The sequence below is a fragment of the Eumetopias jubatus genome, unplaced genomic scaffold, assembly GCF_037043125.1.
Source record: "Eumetopias jubatus isolate StellerSeaLion01/CBP00866 unplaced genomic scaffold, mEumJub1_p1.0 scaffold_6, whole genome shotgun sequence".
NCBI classification, from domain to species: Eukaryota; Metazoa; Chordata; class Mammalia; order Carnivora; family Otariidae; genus Eumetopias; species Eumetopias jubatus.
This window is the reverse complement of record NW_028274812.1, coordinates 59,499,447-59,519,597: the sequence shown is the minus strand read 5'-3', so window position 1 is coordinate 59,519,597 and position 20,151 is coordinate 59,499,447. Positions and strand designations below refer to the sequence as shown.

General features: G+C 35.0%; 1 protein-coding gene across 1 annotated transcript in view; it reads right to left on the bottom strand.

The window, feature by feature from the left end:
- The window catches only part of ASCC3 (activating signal cointegrator 1 complex subunit 3), a 338,572-nt gene that overhangs the window by 311,376 nt on the left and 7,045 nt on the right, over positions 1-20,151 (bottom strand). The window contains exons 2-3 of the mRNA XM_028104151.2: positions 7,357-7,485; positions 4,493-4,643 (exon numbers count right to left, since the gene is read on the bottom strand). Of these exons, the coding sequence (XP_027959952.1) occupies positions 4,493-4,643; positions 7,357-7,446 (241 nt within the window). The 5' untranslated portion in view covers positions 7,447-7,485. The remainder of the gene's footprint in view (positions 1-4,492; positions 4,644-7,356; positions 7,486-20,151) is intronic.

The window sequence follows — 20,151 nt, the reverse complement described above, 5'->3', positions numbered from 1 at the left end:
ATTTTCTGGGTTTATGTCTGCTTCCAGATCTCAACCCCATAATTCTTCATTGTTTTGGTAGACTCTGATGTAGTTAAACAAATTTTATATTTTACAGTTTTTCTAGTTATTCTCCATAGAGAGCTGTTCCAAATTAACCTGTCTGCCAATTTATGGGAAATGGAACTCCAAACTTTTGTGGAATCTGCAATTTTCAAGATAGCTACTTTTCACAAATACTCCTGAAAAACTTCTTGCCACTTCCAATACACAACAGGCCTTTATTTATTCTAAATGCGTAGCCTTACTTCCATAGACAGAATTTCCAGATCCTAGTATCTTTTTAACCCTCCTTTTCCATAAACTGATTTATACCCTGAGTTTTAATTCCTCACTTTTTATAGTAAAATCTTGTTTCCTTTACAACTCAAAAAACATAATGGACTACCAAATTCCCTAACCTACACTTTGTAAGTCACTCCTGTCCAACCTTATCTTGATTCATACTTTTCTTAAAGACAAAGTAATTAAAGGTAAAATGCATAAGAACATTGAAACCCAAATAAAGTAGGGGCTATAAAACAGAGAAATCAAAACAAACAGGTCTGTGTATGGTGAAATAATGTGAATACTGAAAAAATCTAGTTCAGTTCTGGCTGAGTCCTAATCTGTATTCAGACCAGAATAAAATCATTAGATCATTCTGTTCTGGCTCTGGGAGAGATTCAGTTACAGAGCTGAGTAGGAGGGAACTGCAGGGTCTTTCTACTGACCTTTCCTCCATTCTTGACCCCACTCTAGTTTTTCTATCTACACTGTGGAAGTCTTATCAGCTTCCCAAAATGAGCATTTAAAACTCTAAGTAACAGATACACATGCCTAATACATGATGCATTTTATTGATTGCCATTCTCAATCTTGACCTCTTTATTTTCAAAAATGTTTCTACTTAGACCACATAAAATATATTTACAGTTTCATTACCAATGGAATATAGGTTAATATCACTATGCTTACCCTTCAAAATTCATGGAGGAGATAGTTATGTCTACAATGAGTATTTAAATAAACTAAGTAAGATTAAGGGCCAAGAATACTACTTTTAAATAATTTATAATGGTTTCTCCCTAAAGCTAAGTTTTATTATTAAAATAATCTTGGGGGAGAATAAAATTGTAAAAAGGTATGGGAATATATTAAATGTAAATCTGAGAGGAAAATAAATACTTTAACCACAAAAAAAAACGCTGTCAGCATCAGAAGTAATAAAGGTCACAGAGTACTTTTAGTTGAGTTCTCAATAATTTACTTGTTTACTGAACATCTACTATATGCATTGCACCATATTAGGTATTAGTATTCCATACTATAAAAAGTACAGAAGAGATGATAGTCTAATGGAACACTACTAAGATTAGAAAAGAATAACAGAGGACATGAACGAAGCTTAAGCCATTTCTTCAGAGACGAGAAGCATTTTACCAGGTGAACACAATGCGTAAAGTTATTTTAACATATAAAAAGACAGAAAAAAACAGTAAGCACTGTTGGAGAAATTAAGTTAGTTAACACTGTATATGATTAGTAGTAAAAGTTGCATATGATAGAATGGCAAGGAAATGAAAAGGTAAATTGTTTCAATTCATAAAGAAGCTTTTCTTATGTCCATTCTAAGGGATTTGGTCTAAAGAGTAATATGGGAATAAAAAATGAGCTTTGCTTTTTACAAAGATCAGTCTAGTAACAGTGAAGAAGTTGAGTAAGAAAGGAAGGCTGAGGCAATAGGCTACTACAGTAATTCAGAGAGATGTTAAAAGCCTAAATTAGAGCAATGGTAAATAACACAGAGTAAATTTAAGAATAGGGGGAAAGTAGACTTGACGGAACATGACATCTGACTACAAGGTAAAGGAAAGAATCTAGTATTTTCATCATGTTTCTATTTCAGAATCTGGGTCTAGCCTATCTTCACCACAAATCAACCATGGGATTCAGTTAAACTTCAGGGGTTCTGTTACTTTACATACTAAGTGAAGGGACTGTACCAATGTTCTCTGATGTCCCTCACCAGCTTAAAATACCCATTACAATGACTAGACATTATACATGGTCTTAAATAAGTACCTTATACTACTATATTCAATTGGAATATAAGTGGTTGTTTTTCTTTCTTTATTCTTTTACTCTACCTCTTTAATACAATTACACCAAATTACATGTGTGAAAGAGCAATATAAGAAATCACAAAAACATTTTTCCCATGAGACTAATTTTTTCAAAGCTAATTTTAATTAAACTTCATTATCAGCAGTATTTTCATTCAGAACGAGCAGCTGACTACTAGTCAACTATTAGTTTCAATAAAGCTAATACTTATTCAAGTTAAACACAGCATTAAAAAGTAGATATAATAGAGTATCTGCCTAAATCCAACCCGAAGGTCTTCTCTGTCATGAAAATATTCTTTTGAGAAATTACATCTCAAAATAATCAATTCCTTAAACACATCAATGAATAGATTAGTACCTGAGTATGAATCAGATGTTTTGCCAACAGGCAAAACTCCTAGGATTATATTTAATAACTGGTATTTAAAGCAATGATTTCTGATTTGTCAGAGATACCCAGGGACGATGTCTAAAGGGTACTTAATTTCTTAAAAACCTTACTTTCCACATCATTTAAATAAAGAAATAATTTAGTCATGGTACAGAATAAACTCAATATTTTAATATTGTTTTGCTAAGTATTCTGAGTTATTTTTACAACCGAACTAAAGAAGAGGAAAGACACCTTCTACAGTTTTTGAAAAAGTATTTTAGTCAGACCACCCCCTCTCCCCAATGGCCCTAACATCTTAGAAATGAAAACAGTGAAGTCCAGAAAAGTTAAGATCCTAGTCAAGTTGATGTTGGTAAACTGGAGACTGTATTTTCACTACAATTTTCCAATGAATCTAACTACCTCTAGATTTCTATATTTTTAAAATATAAAAGTGTGATTCTATGCCAAATACTATTACAAATCTCATCAAAGTGCACTTCATTTCCCCTAGGCTTAAACAAAAAAATCCCTTACTTAATAAAGCCCTTGAACTTCAGAAGATAATGTAACTACAAACAGATAACGTGACATTCACTTTGTACTTGAACAACTTAAAACGAGGCCATTAAATTTAATATTATACTATATTACAAACCAATGATAAAAAATACATCAAAGTCAAAATATTTGAAAAATAAATATAAAGATTTGATGATCATAAATAAGTCAAGTATATGAGATATAACAGAAACACCCTCCCCAAAGTTAGTGTAAGGAAGAAAACTGCCAAGCAGCATATGATAAAGGATCTGAATTTTTCCTCTACCAGGAAATCACCTGAGAAAACTTCATTTATTTATCAAGTGAATCTTAAGGCTCTAAAACATGCCAAACACTATTCTAAGCACCAAGGATGAAGTGTTACAGAACAAGAAAAATAAGATCCTATTCTCATGAAACTTACATCCTAGTAGCAAAACACAGGCAATAAACAAACAAGGCAAATATCAGATAATGATAAACATTACGGAGAAAATGTTACTGAGGTTGTAAGATAAAAGCGTGACTGGGTAACAAATGGAGACCGGATGGTCAGTGAGGGCCTCATTAGGAAAATAAGTTTTTAGCTGAGTTCAAAACAACAAGAAAGGACCTACCCACTCTAAGAGTAGGACAGAAGTACATTCTCAACCTAGGGAGCAACATGACCTGCACCAACTAGGACTGAAGAAGTGAGAAAAGGCCAGCATCTCATGAAGCACAGTTGGTGAGGGCAAGGATGGCTCGAGGTCAGAAGAAAGGTGGAGGCCAGATCTCATAAGGCTGAGTATCAGCATGAACTTTCTGGGTACAAACCTGAATCTGGAAAATTTAGAACTACAGTTGTGTTAATTATGCTTTTTAGTTATCAGAGTTCAGAAAGGGAAGCTGAATCTCAAATGAACAAACTCAGATGTTTTACCAAAGAATCATTTGTTTTACTTTGTTTTTGTTTTTAATCTTGGGAAAGTAACCTATATTAATATATAGTATCACAATCTCTATTTATAATTTCTTTCACATGTAATCAATTGACGAGAATATTAGTGTGCAACAGGAACTGAAGCAAAGTTTAGCTTCAGTGCTGTCCCTCACCAAGTGCTGGCGGGCCTTTATAAGAAACTGAGCTACATGGCTTTTAAGGTTCCTCCATGCTACATTAAAATTTTCATTTACCCTCTCCTTATTTCAAACATAATAGTGGTTTTCAAATTCTAAATTCCTATGAATCCTTCATGATTGATTGTATAATAATTACTAATTTAATTCTGCTTCTATGACTCTATCCTGAGCTCCTAGATAGATAAGACTATCTTTTATAATTATAAATAATTGTCTGGAAACTTGAGCCTTTCCCTATATAGTATACAGTTTAAAAGGAATCTATTTTCAAACCTTAGTGGTTCTATAAGACAAAACAAAACTATACCTATCTGTTTTGCAGCCTGCAATATATCATTTAAGTCTTCATTTACACTTTGCATTTCACTCTTCTCCAGTTTTTCATTCAAAATTTTTACTATCTTCTTCCATGTCATATCCAAATCTACAATTTGTTCATGAAGTTTGGACCGCTTCACCTAAAACAGCATAATACAGAGACATTAGTTAATGGTTTCCTCAAAGCCATCACTTACCACATATATTTTGCATTACATTATACAACGTGGCACTACCCACAAGAATTCAAAATTGCTTTTTAACTTAAGCTCCCAGAAGGAGCTTTATTTAAATGTGATTTTAAAAAATCTTGTCTGTTTAAAAGATATATTTAAAAAAACTTTATATTTTATAGTTTCAATCACAATGAATATTCATTATGCAATTATTTTCATACAACAAAAAAAAAGGAACAAAGGAAAAAGTCCAACATCCAGGGGTGCCTGGCTGGCAGGGTAGGTAGAGCATGTGACTCTTGATGTCAGAGTCATGAGTTTGGACCCCGTGTTGGGTGTGGAGCCTAGGTAAAAACAAAAAACAAAAAACAACTGATGAAAAGGTCCAACATCCAGATAATAACAACTGGTAATATCCCACATACTTCTTTTCCATTTTTTTTAATATAGCTTAGATCATACATATTACATATAAGTGTATATGTCATGCTTTTTGATGAAAGGTATTTAAGGAAAATCAGATTCCTATCATGTGTTCAATACACTCAAATCAGTATTGTTTTCCTAAGTATGATCCTAAAACAGCTTAGTCATCCAGGAGATTCTTATCTATTCACACTCTTTTCTTGAGACTATAAATATTTCCATTCTCAAGAACTGACATAGAAAGCAATAAAAATTTTATTTCATAAACTGGCCTTGACCCATGGATTAAACTTCACGAAGACCTCTGACCAAATAAAAAAGCAGTGGATTAGACAGAAAACTGTAATTTTCATCTTGGTTGTAGTGATGATATTGCATAATTCATTATTATTTCCCTGCCTCAGTCTTCTAATTTAAAATGTTAATTAATGCTAATTAATCTGGGCTTAGGGGTAAGAAAATGGACAAATGTAGAAATGAAATAAGATTAGCCACAGGAGCACCTGGCTGGCTTAGTCAGAAGAGCATGTGACTCCTGGGTCTTGGGATCATGAGTTCGAGCCCAACACTGAATGTACAGATTACTAAAATAAACAAAGAAACTTTAAAAAAAATTGGCCATAAATTGAATTAAATTGTTTCAATGGGTTATAGGCACAAAAAGGTTCAGCTTACTTTTCCCTCTTTTATATTGTTGGACATATCTCCAAGATAAAAAGTTACATTAAAATGAGGCTCATTAGAGGGTGTCTGGATGGCTCAGTCAGTTGAGAATCCAACTCTTCATTTCAGCTCAGGTCATGGTCTCAAGGTTGTGAGATTGAGCCCCACACCGGGCTCCGTGTTGGGGCCTGTGTTGGGCTCCATGCTGGGCTCTGCACTGGGCATGGAGCCTGCTTAAGATTTTATTTTTTTAAGATGTATTTATTTATTTGAGAGAGAGAGAAACAGTATGAGAGGGAGGGGCAGAGGGAGAGGGAGAGAGAATCTCAAGCAGACTCTGTGCTAGGCATGGAGCCCAATGTGGCACTCAATCCCAGAACCCTGAGATCATGACCTGAGCGGAAACCAAGAGTTGGATGCTTAACAGACTGTGCCACTCAGGCACCCCTGCTTAAGATTCTCTTTCTCCCTCTCCCTCTACCCTTCCCCCCTCCCCTGCTCCCTCTCTCTTTAAAAAAAAAAGAGAGAGAGAGAAAATAATAAAATAAGCCTCATTAGATCTGCCACTTTCCTTAGGAAAAAAAGAAGTGTCTAAAAGTCTGTAAGAATAAATGAAATGAGATGAAATAAGCATGCAGTCCTTATACATTTTCAAATTTTAAAATCTTCTGTTGTATGTCTAATACTTGTTTTACAAGTAACTTGTAAAAGGGGCTTTGGTTAAGTGAGGAGAGAAAACAATTCAAGTTTAAGATAGTAATATTAATTAACTGTATAGACTATACCTTTATTTTAATTGTCATGAAAATGCAAACAGCTCCCACTGTAAAGAAGGTCAACTGTTTTCTGTAGCAAAACTGTATCACTGTTAGAGGAAAAATCTATCTAAAGGTTGTTAACAAATCTTCCTAGTATCTATCATTAAATGAAGGCATTAATTCTAAAACTGCCTAAGGACTGTAAGCAATAAAACTCCAACCTATCAGAAAACAACATTAATATTCTACAATGGAGTCAAATAAAGAGTCATCAAAGTAACAATAAATGTTGTTCTTTAAAAAACAACATAGGGTCAGTTCCTTCATATATATATAATAGAGCTCACACGTTCATATATAGTTTATATACCTTCAGGCCTATAAAGTCCACAACCAATTATAAGGACCAGACCGAAGTTAATTATGAGACCAGCTACTAATTTTAAGACATTAATATTCATACTTTCCATGTTATGGTAAAGACATTATTTCTGTCCATTTGATAAAAATTTTACCAGAGACCCATAAACTTACTCAGATGTTCCAGAGTTAAATTACTGGATTAAATTACAAAATTAACGGTGGCAGAAATCTTAGCAACAAAAACTAACAAAGAATTCTCTATCATAGTTCTGATTATTCTCTTTGACAATACAGTCATAGGTGCTTAAGGTAAGTATGTTCATAGGAAACATCATTACCCATTCCCTTTCCTGGTATAACACCAAACAAGAGAAAACTTACCATTTTAAGTACACAAAACTGAAAAAAATAATGTCAATTATCTGCTTCCATTGTACATTTATAATGTTTTCATCTAAAAAGTTTACCTTTAAGTCAGCCACTTCTTCATTATAATTATCTTGCTTGGTGACATTTGAAAAGGAGCGCAAAGCTCCCGTGAGACGGGGTAAAGCCATCTATTATTCTCAGTGATCTGTACAAGGAGAAACCTGGAACTGAAACAAAACAAGATGATATTTATCTGCTGGGAGGAGGCTGGAGAAGTAATCAAACTCAACAAATTAACCTGTACAAGAGAAAAGAAAAATCAATTAGTTAAAACGCAATTGCCACCAATGTTGAAAAATTCTGACACATTTTTTACCCATGAAGTTTTTTAACAACCACACTGACTATGGCTGAAGGAAGGAAAAGGAAACACAAAAACACTTGTTTGTGGGTACTACTATAACATCTCTTCAAAATGAGTTTTACAGATCCCCAAGGACAAGTCTCCAATACTGTCTTACCACTGCCAGTCACACTGGAAGACATGAAAGCACTTTCCCATCTTTTCTCCAATTTTGTTTTCTGCTCACTGATATCATCTCACATTATCCTTTACTTTCAGAGTCTCACCGGCTTTTTCTCTTCTTGAAGTATCAAGCACATTTCCATCTAAATGCATTTGCATTAAAGGTTCCCTGTTTGAAATGCTCTTCTGATGTTCATATAACTGACTCCTTGACACAAGATACCTCCTGAGATGGGACTTTCTTGACTACTCAATCTAAGACAAAACAGCTACCCACCTCCTATCTCTCAAAGCACAAAATTTCAATTCCCCTTATACTAATATTTGATATATTCCTGTTTATTTATGTGTTGTCTCGCTTCTCGACAAAAAAAGATTTATTTCACTGCTGTGTCCTAGCAAATAGAACAGTCTGGGAATACTTTGGGTAATCGATAATTATTTGGTAAATAATGAAAGAAAGAAAAATGGAGAAAAGGAGATAATGGTAACAGAGAGACTTAAAAACAGAAGGAAAAAATTAAAGCAGCTGGGGAAGAGGAGAAAGAAGTCAGATGATCTGATCTCCCTGTTTACATGCTGACAAACAACTAAACCTTGTGGCAAACAGACTAATAATATTGACTATGAGGGGAGTCTCTTTATCTATGAAAACACTGTTGGAGCATCATCCTGGATTAAGATTGCTTATTATAACAAAACTATAATCTACAGGTTTATAAGGCATGGCTCCCTGGACAATGTCACAAAAATTATGTAAGTCTCTAGGACAGTTCTCAGGGATGGTTTTGCCTCGCATGGGATAGTTGGCAATATCTGGTGACATTTTGAGTTATCACAACTGGAGAGTGGGGAGTATGACTGGCTTCTGGTAGATAGAGGCCAGTTATGCTGATAAATATCCTATAATGCACAAGACGGTCTCCCCACAACAAAGAATTATATAGCCCAAAATATAAGTGGTGCAGAGTTTATGAAATGCTACTCAAGAGTCTGAAATAGAGGTTTTTATAATCCAGAGACTTCCTACAGTCCTCAATTAAGAGATCTCATTGATTACATTGGGCCAAAGAGCATGTGTCCAATGTGGGAAAGAAAGAACCAGGGGGGCCATATAGAATATTTCAGACCACGCCCTGATTCTGCTCTTCTTCATTGTTTATATCCTTGAAGTTATCACAAAGTTTAATACTTGGAAAAATCTCTGAGTCCTATATTAGAATAATTACATATAAAATAACTGAACTGTTTAACAAAATAAGAGAGAATTTAAAAATAATGAAGAATAAGAAATGACAAAGCAAATTTGAAAATATAACTTTTAAAAATAAAAATATATGTTTATTAAATTTAAAAACAATCAATGGAAGGGTTTAGATTAGATGCAGCTAAAGAGAAAAGCAGTGACCTGAAATAAAGACCTGAAGAATAACCCAGTATGCTGTCACAAATAAACAAAGTATAGATTAAGAAAGACAAAGAGGAAGAAGTCCAAATATATCAAAATTCACAGTAAGTGTAAATGAATTAAACTTAACACTCAAAAGATTGATAGAATTACTAAACAGCAATCAAGTGAACATTAGAGTTACACCTAAAACACTGGACAATGAAATAAGATCCTCCTGTAAAAAATAACCAAAAGTAGCTGGTGGCTTTACCAAAAATATCAAGTCAGACAAAAGACTTTAAAACTAAAGGATTTAAAAAAAAAAAAAAGCCCCTCTCTACATAATAAAAATTACATCTAAGAAAATATAAAAATTTTCAATTTGCATGCTCTGATGAAAGAGCCTCAAAATAAATTAAAACAAATAGAACTCCAGAAGAAAGTCACAAGTCCAACATCAGTGAAAGTTCAATATTTGATTATTGAGAGGTCAAACCAACCCCCCTTCAAAATTCAGTAAACTTATATAAGGGACTTGAGCAGTGAAACTAGTAAGTTTAACTTAATGAACATATACAGAAATCTGTACCTAATGATTAGAAAATACATATTCTTCACAAGTACATTTATAAAAGTTTAATGAAGTAGTCTGTGTATAGTAGACCATAAAGCAAATTTCAACAAATTTCAAAGAATATGTACCATACAGATCAGAGGTCAACAAACTTTTCCTGCAGAAAGAGAGAGTAAATATTTTAGATTTGGGAGGCCACATGCAGACTTTGTCACGTATTTTGGGGTTTGTTTTTGCTTTTGTTTTATTTTTTTAATTTATTTATTTGACACAGAGAGAGCGAGAGAGAGAGAGAGAGAGAGAGAACAAGCACACGCAGTGAGAATGGCAGACAGGGTTGAGAAGCAGGCTCCCCGCTGAGCAAGGAGCCAGATGTAGGACTCCATCCCAGGACCCTGGGATCATGACCTGAGCCAAAGGCAGTCGCTTAACCGACTGAGCCACCCAGGCGCCCCTTTGCTTTAGTTTTAAACAACACTTTAAAAGTATAAACCTATTACTGGGCTCCAGGTGACCAAATTAGTTTGCTGACCCCTGATATACATCCTATTTTCTGAGCAAAATACAATTAGATTAGAAATCGGAAACAACAAAGATAAAGTAAAAAAACACAAATGACTGCATTGCAAATCAATAAGGAAATGGTATGAAAATGGCTGGGAAAAAAAGATTAGGATGCCCTATGTCACACCAAAGAATTTCAATCAGAAAAGTAAAATGACTTAATTTGCAAATAAACACCCTAGCTAGCTGACTTTAAATTTCAACTACTCATTGGGAATGAACTTAGGAGAGCATTTCTGGGAACAAAATGACTCAGGGAATCACATCTGGATTTTTCTAACACTGGGTAAATACTGTCTGGAGAATCTGGAAGAAGAAATGAAAGCAAGTCAACAGACAGCACAGAACAGAGATTCTCTATGCATCAGTCATTTAGCTAAAACTAAGCCCCTGCTCTACTCCTCATCCCCAATTTTGACTCAGTAGATCAGATGGCACTGAGATGGGGCATAAGAATTTTACATTTCCAACAAGTTCAGGTCAAAGACCACACTTTGAGAACAACTGTCTTAGGGATATTATCTTTTATTCTTAAATCACCATTCAATTTTGTCTCAAATCAATAGTGATTAAGGAGTTTCCACCTACTAAGAATTCAGTGACCTGAGTTTAAGTGCACAATCTGCTTTCTAGGAGCCTTTCTCAAACAGGGTCTGTTAGAGAATTAAGTCTTAACTGAAAGTGACTTGAGTGGCTTTTTTCTCAATTCTCCCAAGGATAGAACATAGAGTTACTATTATCCATGCAGGAGAAATAAGGCACACAACAAACAATGCCTTTGGGGGCTGGGGTTTAAATTCTCTATCTAGATTAAGAGACTATAAAGATAGGCATTCTATTCATAATGTTTGACATTAACCCAGAAGTCTTTAAAGGTCTTGACAGAAAAATGAATATATTCGGCCTCAGAACCTGCCTTTTACCACATAAGTTAATGTTTTCAAAATGCAACATCATAACAAAAGACGTATGATACATGGAATATTCTGCTACATGGAATATTCTGCCTCAGGTATGTTTTAGAATAAAAGGGGTATTTGGGACCACTACTTCCATCATTTTGACATAACCCACTATAATCTCCTGAATCCCCTGTCCTTCTCAAAAAAGAGCAGGGCATGAGAATAAAAATGGATGAAGTCTAATTCAAAATCCTAACAAGATAATACACCAAATCTCTAAGAAGAAATCTAACAGCAGGGCCTGGTAATGAGGTCACACTGTTGCTACAGGAGGAAACTTTAAAACTCTGAGGTCTCACCAAAATGACCAATATTAACTACACTTGTCAAGAAAATGAAATAACCTATACTACTTGATTTCCTAATTTAGTTTTATCTGTTTTTCTTCCTCGGGTTGAATACTAACACTTTAAAAATGTAATAGCTCATTTGCTCATGATGACCTGTAAGTCATTTATTCACAAATATTTGAGTTTCTCTGATTTACCAAGAACTGTCAGACACTGGGTATAAATAAGATTTACAAAACTCTGCTCTTCAAAACTCACTGTACTTTGTACCAATAAAAAGATTACTAACACTAAAGGTATCTAAAATGTATAAAGGTCAAAATGAGAAAACAAATTTTACATCTTGGTCATTTATTTAATCAGCAAGTATCTATAGATCACCAACTATACATTAGACACATTGTGAGGCTCTAAAGATTAAAAAAAATACATTTTGGGTTATGACTGCACTTGCTCTGAATAACAAGCTTCCAGTATGGCTAAGAATAGTTATAAAAAAACTGTAGGAAGACAGAAGTGGAATATCTAAGAGAGTGGGAAGGAAGGTAGGTAAGGACAGAAGTTGAGACCTACAGGACTTGAATGAGTTGCCTTTTAAAGAAAAGGTAAGGGTATGAAGGAGAAAACTAAAATAACAGACTTACTGCTTAAAAGAAAAGCCCTATATAATGTACATTTGGAGACCCATGGAATAAGAATAAAGATGTAAGCAGAGACCCAACACAATGTCTCAATCTAAGCACTTTTTTCCCTGACAATCAGAGTCATTGAAAAAAATTAACATATTGTAGAAAAATTACTCAGGTTTAAGTTTGGTGAACAGATTAAAGGTGGGTCAAACTAGAGGCCAGCACAATAGACACATGAAAAAGTGCTCAACATTGCTCAGCATCAGGGAACTCCAAATCAAAACCCCAATGAGATACCACCTCACATCAGTCAGAATGGCTAAAATTAACAAGTCAGGAAACGACAGATGTCGGCGGGGATGCGGAGAAAGGGGAACCCTCCTACACTGTTGGTGGGAATGCAAGCTGGTGCAGCCACTCTGGAAAACGGTATGGAGGTTCCTCAAAAAGTTGAAAATAGAGCTACCATATGATCCAGCAACTGCACTACTGGGCATTTACCCCAAAGATACAAATGTAGGGATCTGAAGGGGTATGTGCACCCCAATGTTTATAGGAGCAATGCCCACAATAGCCAAACTATGGGAAGAGCCAAGATGTCCATCGACAGATGAATGGATAAAGAAGATGTGGTATATACACACAATGGAATATTATGCAGCCATCAAAAGGAATGAAATCTTGGCATTTGCAATGACGTGGATGGAACTGGAGGGTATTATGCTGAGCGAAATAAGTCAATCAGAGAAAGACATGTATCATATGATCTCACTGATATGAGGAATTTTTAATCTCAGGAAACAAACTGAGGATTGCTGGAATGGTGGGGGGTGGGAGGGATGGGGTGGCTGGGTGACAGACATTGGGGAGGGTATGTGCTATGGTGAGCGCTGTGAATTGTGTAAGATTGTTGAATCACAGACCTGTACCTCTGAAACAAATAATACATTATATGTTAAAAAAAAAAAAAAAGATAGCAGGAGGGGAAGAATGAAGGGGGGAAATCGGAGGGGGAGATGAACCATGAGAGACCATGGACTCTCAGAAACAAACTGAGAGTTCTAGAGGGGATGGGGGTGGGGGGATGGGTTAGCATGGTGATGGGTATTAAAGAGGGCATGTACTGAATGGAGCACTGGGTGTTATATGCACACAATGAATCATGGAACACTACATCAAAAACTAATAATGCAACGTATGGTGATTAACATAACATAATAAAAAAAAAAACTAGAGGCCAGCAAACCAGTTGGAAAGTTATTTATTACAATAAGCCAGATGAAAGATAAAGAGGGTGGAATTGAGGCAAGAAAAAGCAGAAGATGGATATGAGAGATACTTACATTTGAAAGACAGAATGGGTGGGCTAGCCTGTGAAGATGAAGGGGAAAGAAGCAGGACACCCAAATTTTTGATTTAGGAGAGGTAGAATGGTGGTGTATATATGTCTAGATGGCATACAGGAAGAGGAAAGATGACTGATTAATTCTGCTTTGGAAAATTTTGATCATGTGCCATCAAGTAAAATAATCAGTTTTGAATTCCCTATCAAAGGTGTGGGCTAGAAATAGAGAATTTAGTGTTATCACTTCAAGGTAGTTAAAACCATGAGTGAACACATTGCTTTAAGTCAAATATAAATAAACCTGTGGACCTTCTACCTGAGAAAACAGACATACACATATATATTTTGTACTTCATTTCAGAAGCCTCATGGATACCATGGAACCCATCCACATGAACCCCTAAAAACCTCTTGAGAGTAGACAGTAGAGGGCCAAGAACAGAATTCTAAGAAAGAGATCAGCAAAGAGTTGTCATATGAAAAAAGTGTTACCACAAGAAAAGAGAATGTTTCAAATGCTGTTACAGAGTTCACAGTATTTGGCCACTCTCAGGTCTTGGGTGAGTTTAGCACACACACTTAAAAAAAAAAAAAACTGGGGGAGAAAGCAAATTTCAGTGGGTTGAAGGATAAATGAAAGGGAGAAAATGAGGTAATAAAATGGGTACAAGCTATTTTTTCAAGGAACCTGGCCAAGAAGAAAAGGAGAAAGGGCAAGAAATAGTAAAATACACTGGGTCAAGAGTTTTTGAAATACAGGAGAGAGTAGAGCACAATTCCATAACCAGGGGAGAGCCAGTAGAGAGAGGGAAACGCTGAATAATCAGAAGGCTATGACTAAGGGAGTAGAGTCCCTGAGACTATAGGAAAGAACGAGAATAAAAGCATGAGGTAGAGATAAGACTGCTAGCAGGAAAAGCAGGGAGGGATGGATACTTGGAAATGCAGATATGTTTGTAACATGGTGAAGCAGAAAGTGAATGAGGAGAGAAAAAGGTGGTGAAAGTGAATTCCACCAAATGACTTTTATTTTCTTTGAGATCTGCTGAAACTATTCAAAAGACAATGAGAAAAAAATTTTGAAGACAGAGGCAAAAGTTTAATCACAACCCTTAAAGGAACAAAGGTTGGTATGATCTAGGGTTGAAGTTTTATAACATAGGGACAGTAGTAGTAGGACAATAGAGCCTAAATGATGAGAATAATTAAGTTCTGGATTTGAGGTCCAAACAAAAGGAAAAGACGTTCAAGTTGGAGGTCTTAAAGACACATCATTAATGTTCATGGTTAAAATTTCTGGTTTAGGGGCGCCTGGGTGGCTCAGGTGGTTAAGCGACTGCCTTCGGCTCAGGTCATGATCCTGGAGTCCCGGGATCGAGTCCCGCATCGGGCTCCCTGCTCGGCAGGGAGTCTGCTTCTCCCTCTGACCCTCCCCCTCTCATGTACTCTCTCTCTCTCTCATTCTCACTCTCTCAAAATAAATAATAAATAAATCTTTAAAAAAAAATAAAATTTCTGGTTTAGGGCACCTGGGCAGCTCAGTAGGTTAAGCGACTGCCTTCCGCTCAGTTCATGATCCTGGAGTCCAGGATCAAGTCCGTATCCGGCTCCCTCCTCAGCAGGGAGTCTGCTTCTCCCTCTGACCCTCCCCCCTCTCATGTACTCTCTCTCTCTCAATTAAATAAAATCGTAAAAAAAATAAAATTTCTGGTTTATAAGACTACAGTGAATACACATTTAAAACAAACTGAGGATTCTAGAGGGCAGGGGGGTCGGGGGATGGTTTGGCCTGGTGATGGGTATTAAAGAGGGCACGTTCTGCGTGGAGCACTGGGTGTTATGCACAAACAGTGAATCATGGAACACTACATTAAAAACTAATGATGTAATGTATGGTGATTAACATAACAATAAAAAAACCCAAAAAACGGAGGCATTCCTCTCCATCCCTGAAAGGGTGGAGAGGATGGTTGCTGGTAGCCACAGCTGATAAAAAAAAAAAAAGATAAACTGTCCTATGTAGCAGTTACCTCAGTAATTTTTATCCCTTATTTAGTATGACCTACTAAATGGCAAATAAATAAATGAAAAAATTCCTTTAAATAATAAATCTTAACACCTCAGCATATAATTTATAAAAGACTAAAACCCAAAAGACTACTTTTATTAGCCAGAAGTAGCCACCTCTGATTATCTGAATGAATCTTCAGAATGTTGATTAGATATACATACAGATAAAAAAGAAAAGGTCTTGAAGAAATTCATTGCCCTTTTAAACATTCAAATAGGGAAGAAAAAATCTGAGAGGAATATATTTCCCTTTGTGAAATGATAATAACCAATAACCAGTGGGCTAGAATTCTAGTACACATTATTCTGAAATACCACATAGCAAGTTTTAAGATCCTTCATATTTCAAATCTGTGTTTCGAAACTCTAAAAGGGGTCTGACTGCTTGACAGTAACTTTAGGAAAATATAGTTACTCTATTTTTCATTATAAACAAATAAAATCTCCAAAACAGCCAAATTATATTTCCTAACGAACACAAAGTCAAAAATTAGCTGTTGGCAATCATGGATGCTAGAGAATTATTGGGGTGGGGGGAGTCAAAGTGATATAATTAGGTGAGGGATAAAAACACTGGAATGACGGCAGTAGGTTGTGAATGGGAGTAAAATTAGAATTTAAGATTTCAATACTTAAAACAGAATTATATGCCCACAAACCAGATCTTGAAAAATAAACTGGAATATTTGTATTTTACTTCTAAAAAGTGAGTTGTAAAGAGTTAACACGGTCAAGATCAGAATTCAGAAAACATCAGCCTTCGTAGACACATTACATTTATAATCCTCTAGTATGCCATTTCAAAGGAGGGTAATTTTTCACAGTAAATTCTAAAATGAAAAAAATTTGCCCCTTATTCCTAACTTGTACATTATTGCCATCAATTAGTTAATACAGTAGAGTTATATCATAGGCACATTTACTTATTTGAATCAACCAAATAAAATAGGCCAAATAAAAGTTATAGAAAGACAAAAACAATAATACTGGAGATTCTGCCACTATTTAATATACTGAATACTTGCTCCAGAGTGAATAGGGGATGAGCAATAACAATATGATGCTCCCTTCATGTTTGAATCACCATATGCATCTCAAACTGTGAGCATCCTGCTGCACTGCAATGTTTAAAACCATGTTCCCCTTTTTAAAAAGATATATGGGGGCATCTAGGTGGCTCAATAGGTTGAGTGTTGGACTCTTGATTTTTGTGAGATTAGATCAAGCCCGGCATTAGACGCAGAGTCTGCTTGAGATTTCCTCTCCCTGTGCTCCTCCCGCCACATGCACTCTTTCACTCTCTCAAAATAAATAAATAAAATATTTAAAATATATATATATACACACATCATGGCCATTAAAGCAAGCCAACTTTCTCACCTAGTTCATATGAAGAAACTGATTATTTTCCAAGTCTGGAAAAAAGACACGACTGCACACAACATACTAAGACAGTGTGTTCTGACAAACTTGTGTCCAACTGAAGGACTTTCAAGGGCAATTTTAACTATTCATAATTTCCACCCATTATATAGTAAACTTCATATCCTAACTCATTCTTAAGCAAGAAGCAACTGCTCTTCAATAGTTTCCAATCAAATTAGAAAACACACTTGGAGCATGAAGAAAAGAGAAAGTAAGGAAAAGATAAATAATACATACATATAAACATTTTATATAAATCAACATATATAATGATTCATTAAAAATGAAATTTATATAAGATTGATACTCTCTAATTTACTTCCCCCAACTACTTACTTATATTAACCCCAGGTTTCCCACCCTAGGAAGAATGGACCTAGTTAGGCTCATAACTAAAAACCGAGGTCTTCATATTATGAGACCTCCGTAATTGTATTAATTTTACTTTTTAAGTATAAAGAAAGCTTTTCTTTAAATGCCCTTGAAAAAACAAGTGTCTAGAAAAACATATCAGCACCAGTTAAGAACAAGAAGAGTAGTCAGAAAGCACTTCACAAACACCAAACAAGTTCACATATTACTCTAGAGAATACATGGAACAGATACACAACATACTAGGAGTGTGTATCTTAACTCTCTCCACACCGGTCTAGTTGAAAAGGTCCTGGCACAGATTATCTGAGAAAGGCAGAATTCTCATTCCACCTCAACCTATGGGCTTCTGGAGGACAGACCCAAAGAACTTCTGTCTGTCCCTTAATAAAACCTGAATTCACCAAACCAAAACTCTAGTGATTCTCTAGCCTTAGCTCTTTAGAGAGAAAGGGTTTTGCTGACCTTACACTTGTTCCACTATATCACAACTTTATGGAACACCATTACATTCCTGAATATGAGCTTCTTTTGGAAATCTGACTCAAGTTTTTACACCCAAACAACTAGGATTATCCACTCAGAACCCCCAAAAAATATTTATCGAAGGGTATGATGACATTAATCTTTACTTATTGTTTTGTGCTAGTAGAGGAAATTCTTAAATAGCCCTAACACTGACATTATATAAAAGAAGTTGGCACACACTCACTACCCCTCTTTCTCAAGTACAGAAAAACACTAAAATCAGGACTCAGATGAATTTATATGGTAAACAAAAAATATAAAAACAGGAAAGTAAATTATTAACTAACTCACTAGGCATTATGAATGCCTCTCTATGCACAAATACATAGAAAGTAAAAATTCTATGATGTTACTACACTGCATTTAATATATATGATTTATTATTTCTGGAAAAAAAAGGTATTGCCATGGCCATTATTTAACATTCAGGTCTGAAATGTTTGTTTCAATATTTATGAGTAAAAACTTAACTACCGATATAAAAAAGAGCACTTTCTTTTGCTTTCTGTGATATTAGTCAGAAACATGCCCTGACAAATAGAGTCCACCAGAATATTTCCCTGTGCCTTGCTCTGAGATGAACCATCACTTCTTATGAGGCTTCATCCTCTGCCACTCACAGCTTCCTAAGCTGAAAAAATGCTTGAAAGGGTCAGGCCTATTAGTTCTCATTCTTTCTATTCTAACTTCTAGGCCACTTTTAATTATATATTCTACAATTGAGAGGAAAAACAAGTTTTGACAATAACACTCCCTACCTTTTTAAAATCTAATTACTGAAAGAAACATCATGTTTCAAAAAGCATTACAAACATTTTTAAAATTTACTTTCTCTAATGTTTTAAAAAATTATAGCATGTGACTTTAAATTTTTTAAACAGTAATACAGTCATTTCTCTAAATATTGTTGGTTAACAATTTTTACAGTGGATATACCAGGAAAATCATGATATTTGTTGACTTAATAAAAACCACATCTGTATAGGTTGAACAATGATGTTTTTCAACGTTTTATAAAAATTTCCATATAAGTATAGACCATAAAATAACTGACTACTAAATGTTGCTTTCTGATCATAAACATACTTAGAAAAACTATCTGTACTTAAGTTATCAAATTTATGCACTCTTTCCCATATTAGTGACTTCTAAGTAGGTGAACACACCAGTCATCCTGCTTTAAGTCTTCTCTTCACCAAGTTAATTAATCCCATTTCTTTCCATCAAACCCCTCATTATGCCTGGGTTTACATACTGTAAGTTGCAGTATTTTTTAAAAGACAAAGATCTGAAGCAAATAAGACAAAAATTAAACCTGTTAATCTGCATGGCAAGTATATTAGCATTTGTTATTTTCTGAAATCTCCCATATTCTTGAAATATTCCATAATTAAAAGTTTTAATTAAGTTTCAATAAATACAGAGGCTAATAAGAGAGAGAATAGTTTTAAAGCATCAAACTAAATGGCAAATCATAGGTTCTGAAAATACTACCTAAAAATTACTAGGTTAATGAGAGACTGAACATCTGAACACTGAACATCTCGGTGCTTGTTTAATGTTCCCACACACATTGTGCTTCATTGCCATTTAAGGTAATAGTTCATCATAGGTTGCCAATTTTTTTAAATAGGTACCAACTTTTTAAAAGGTTAAAGGGGAAAAAGGGACACAAAGTAAAAGATTAGACAAGCCCATCATAGCAGCACACTTTAAGAGACCATTTGTAAAGACTTGAGAAACACCAGGTTCACCAGGGTGCAAAAGTAAAACTCAAGGTGGTAATCTAAGACTGAAACCTAATCAATTTTCACAATCATTGAAAAAGAAGGTGTTAAACAAAGTGTTCTTTATCTCACTTTTTATTCAGTACCAATAAAAAATATATTGCATCTGGTGAAAACACTTTTTATCCCTTCATTAATTCATTCAAAAAAATTTATTCAGTGCGGATACATGATAAAATTGCTGATGTGAAACTGTCCCCTCTCTATTAGTAATATTTTCTTCTCTACTGGATCATCTCCAAGCCCAAAAATATGGTATAGGGGCTCCCATATTTAAAAACCTCCACTGACTCCACAGCCCTCTTCAATTAACACCTACTTTTCAGCTTATCTACACCATAATTCCATTCCAATCAGGCTTTTACCTCCACTGTTCCACCAAAAGAGCTCAAATAACCTCAACATTGCCAAATTCAATGTCACTTCTCAGT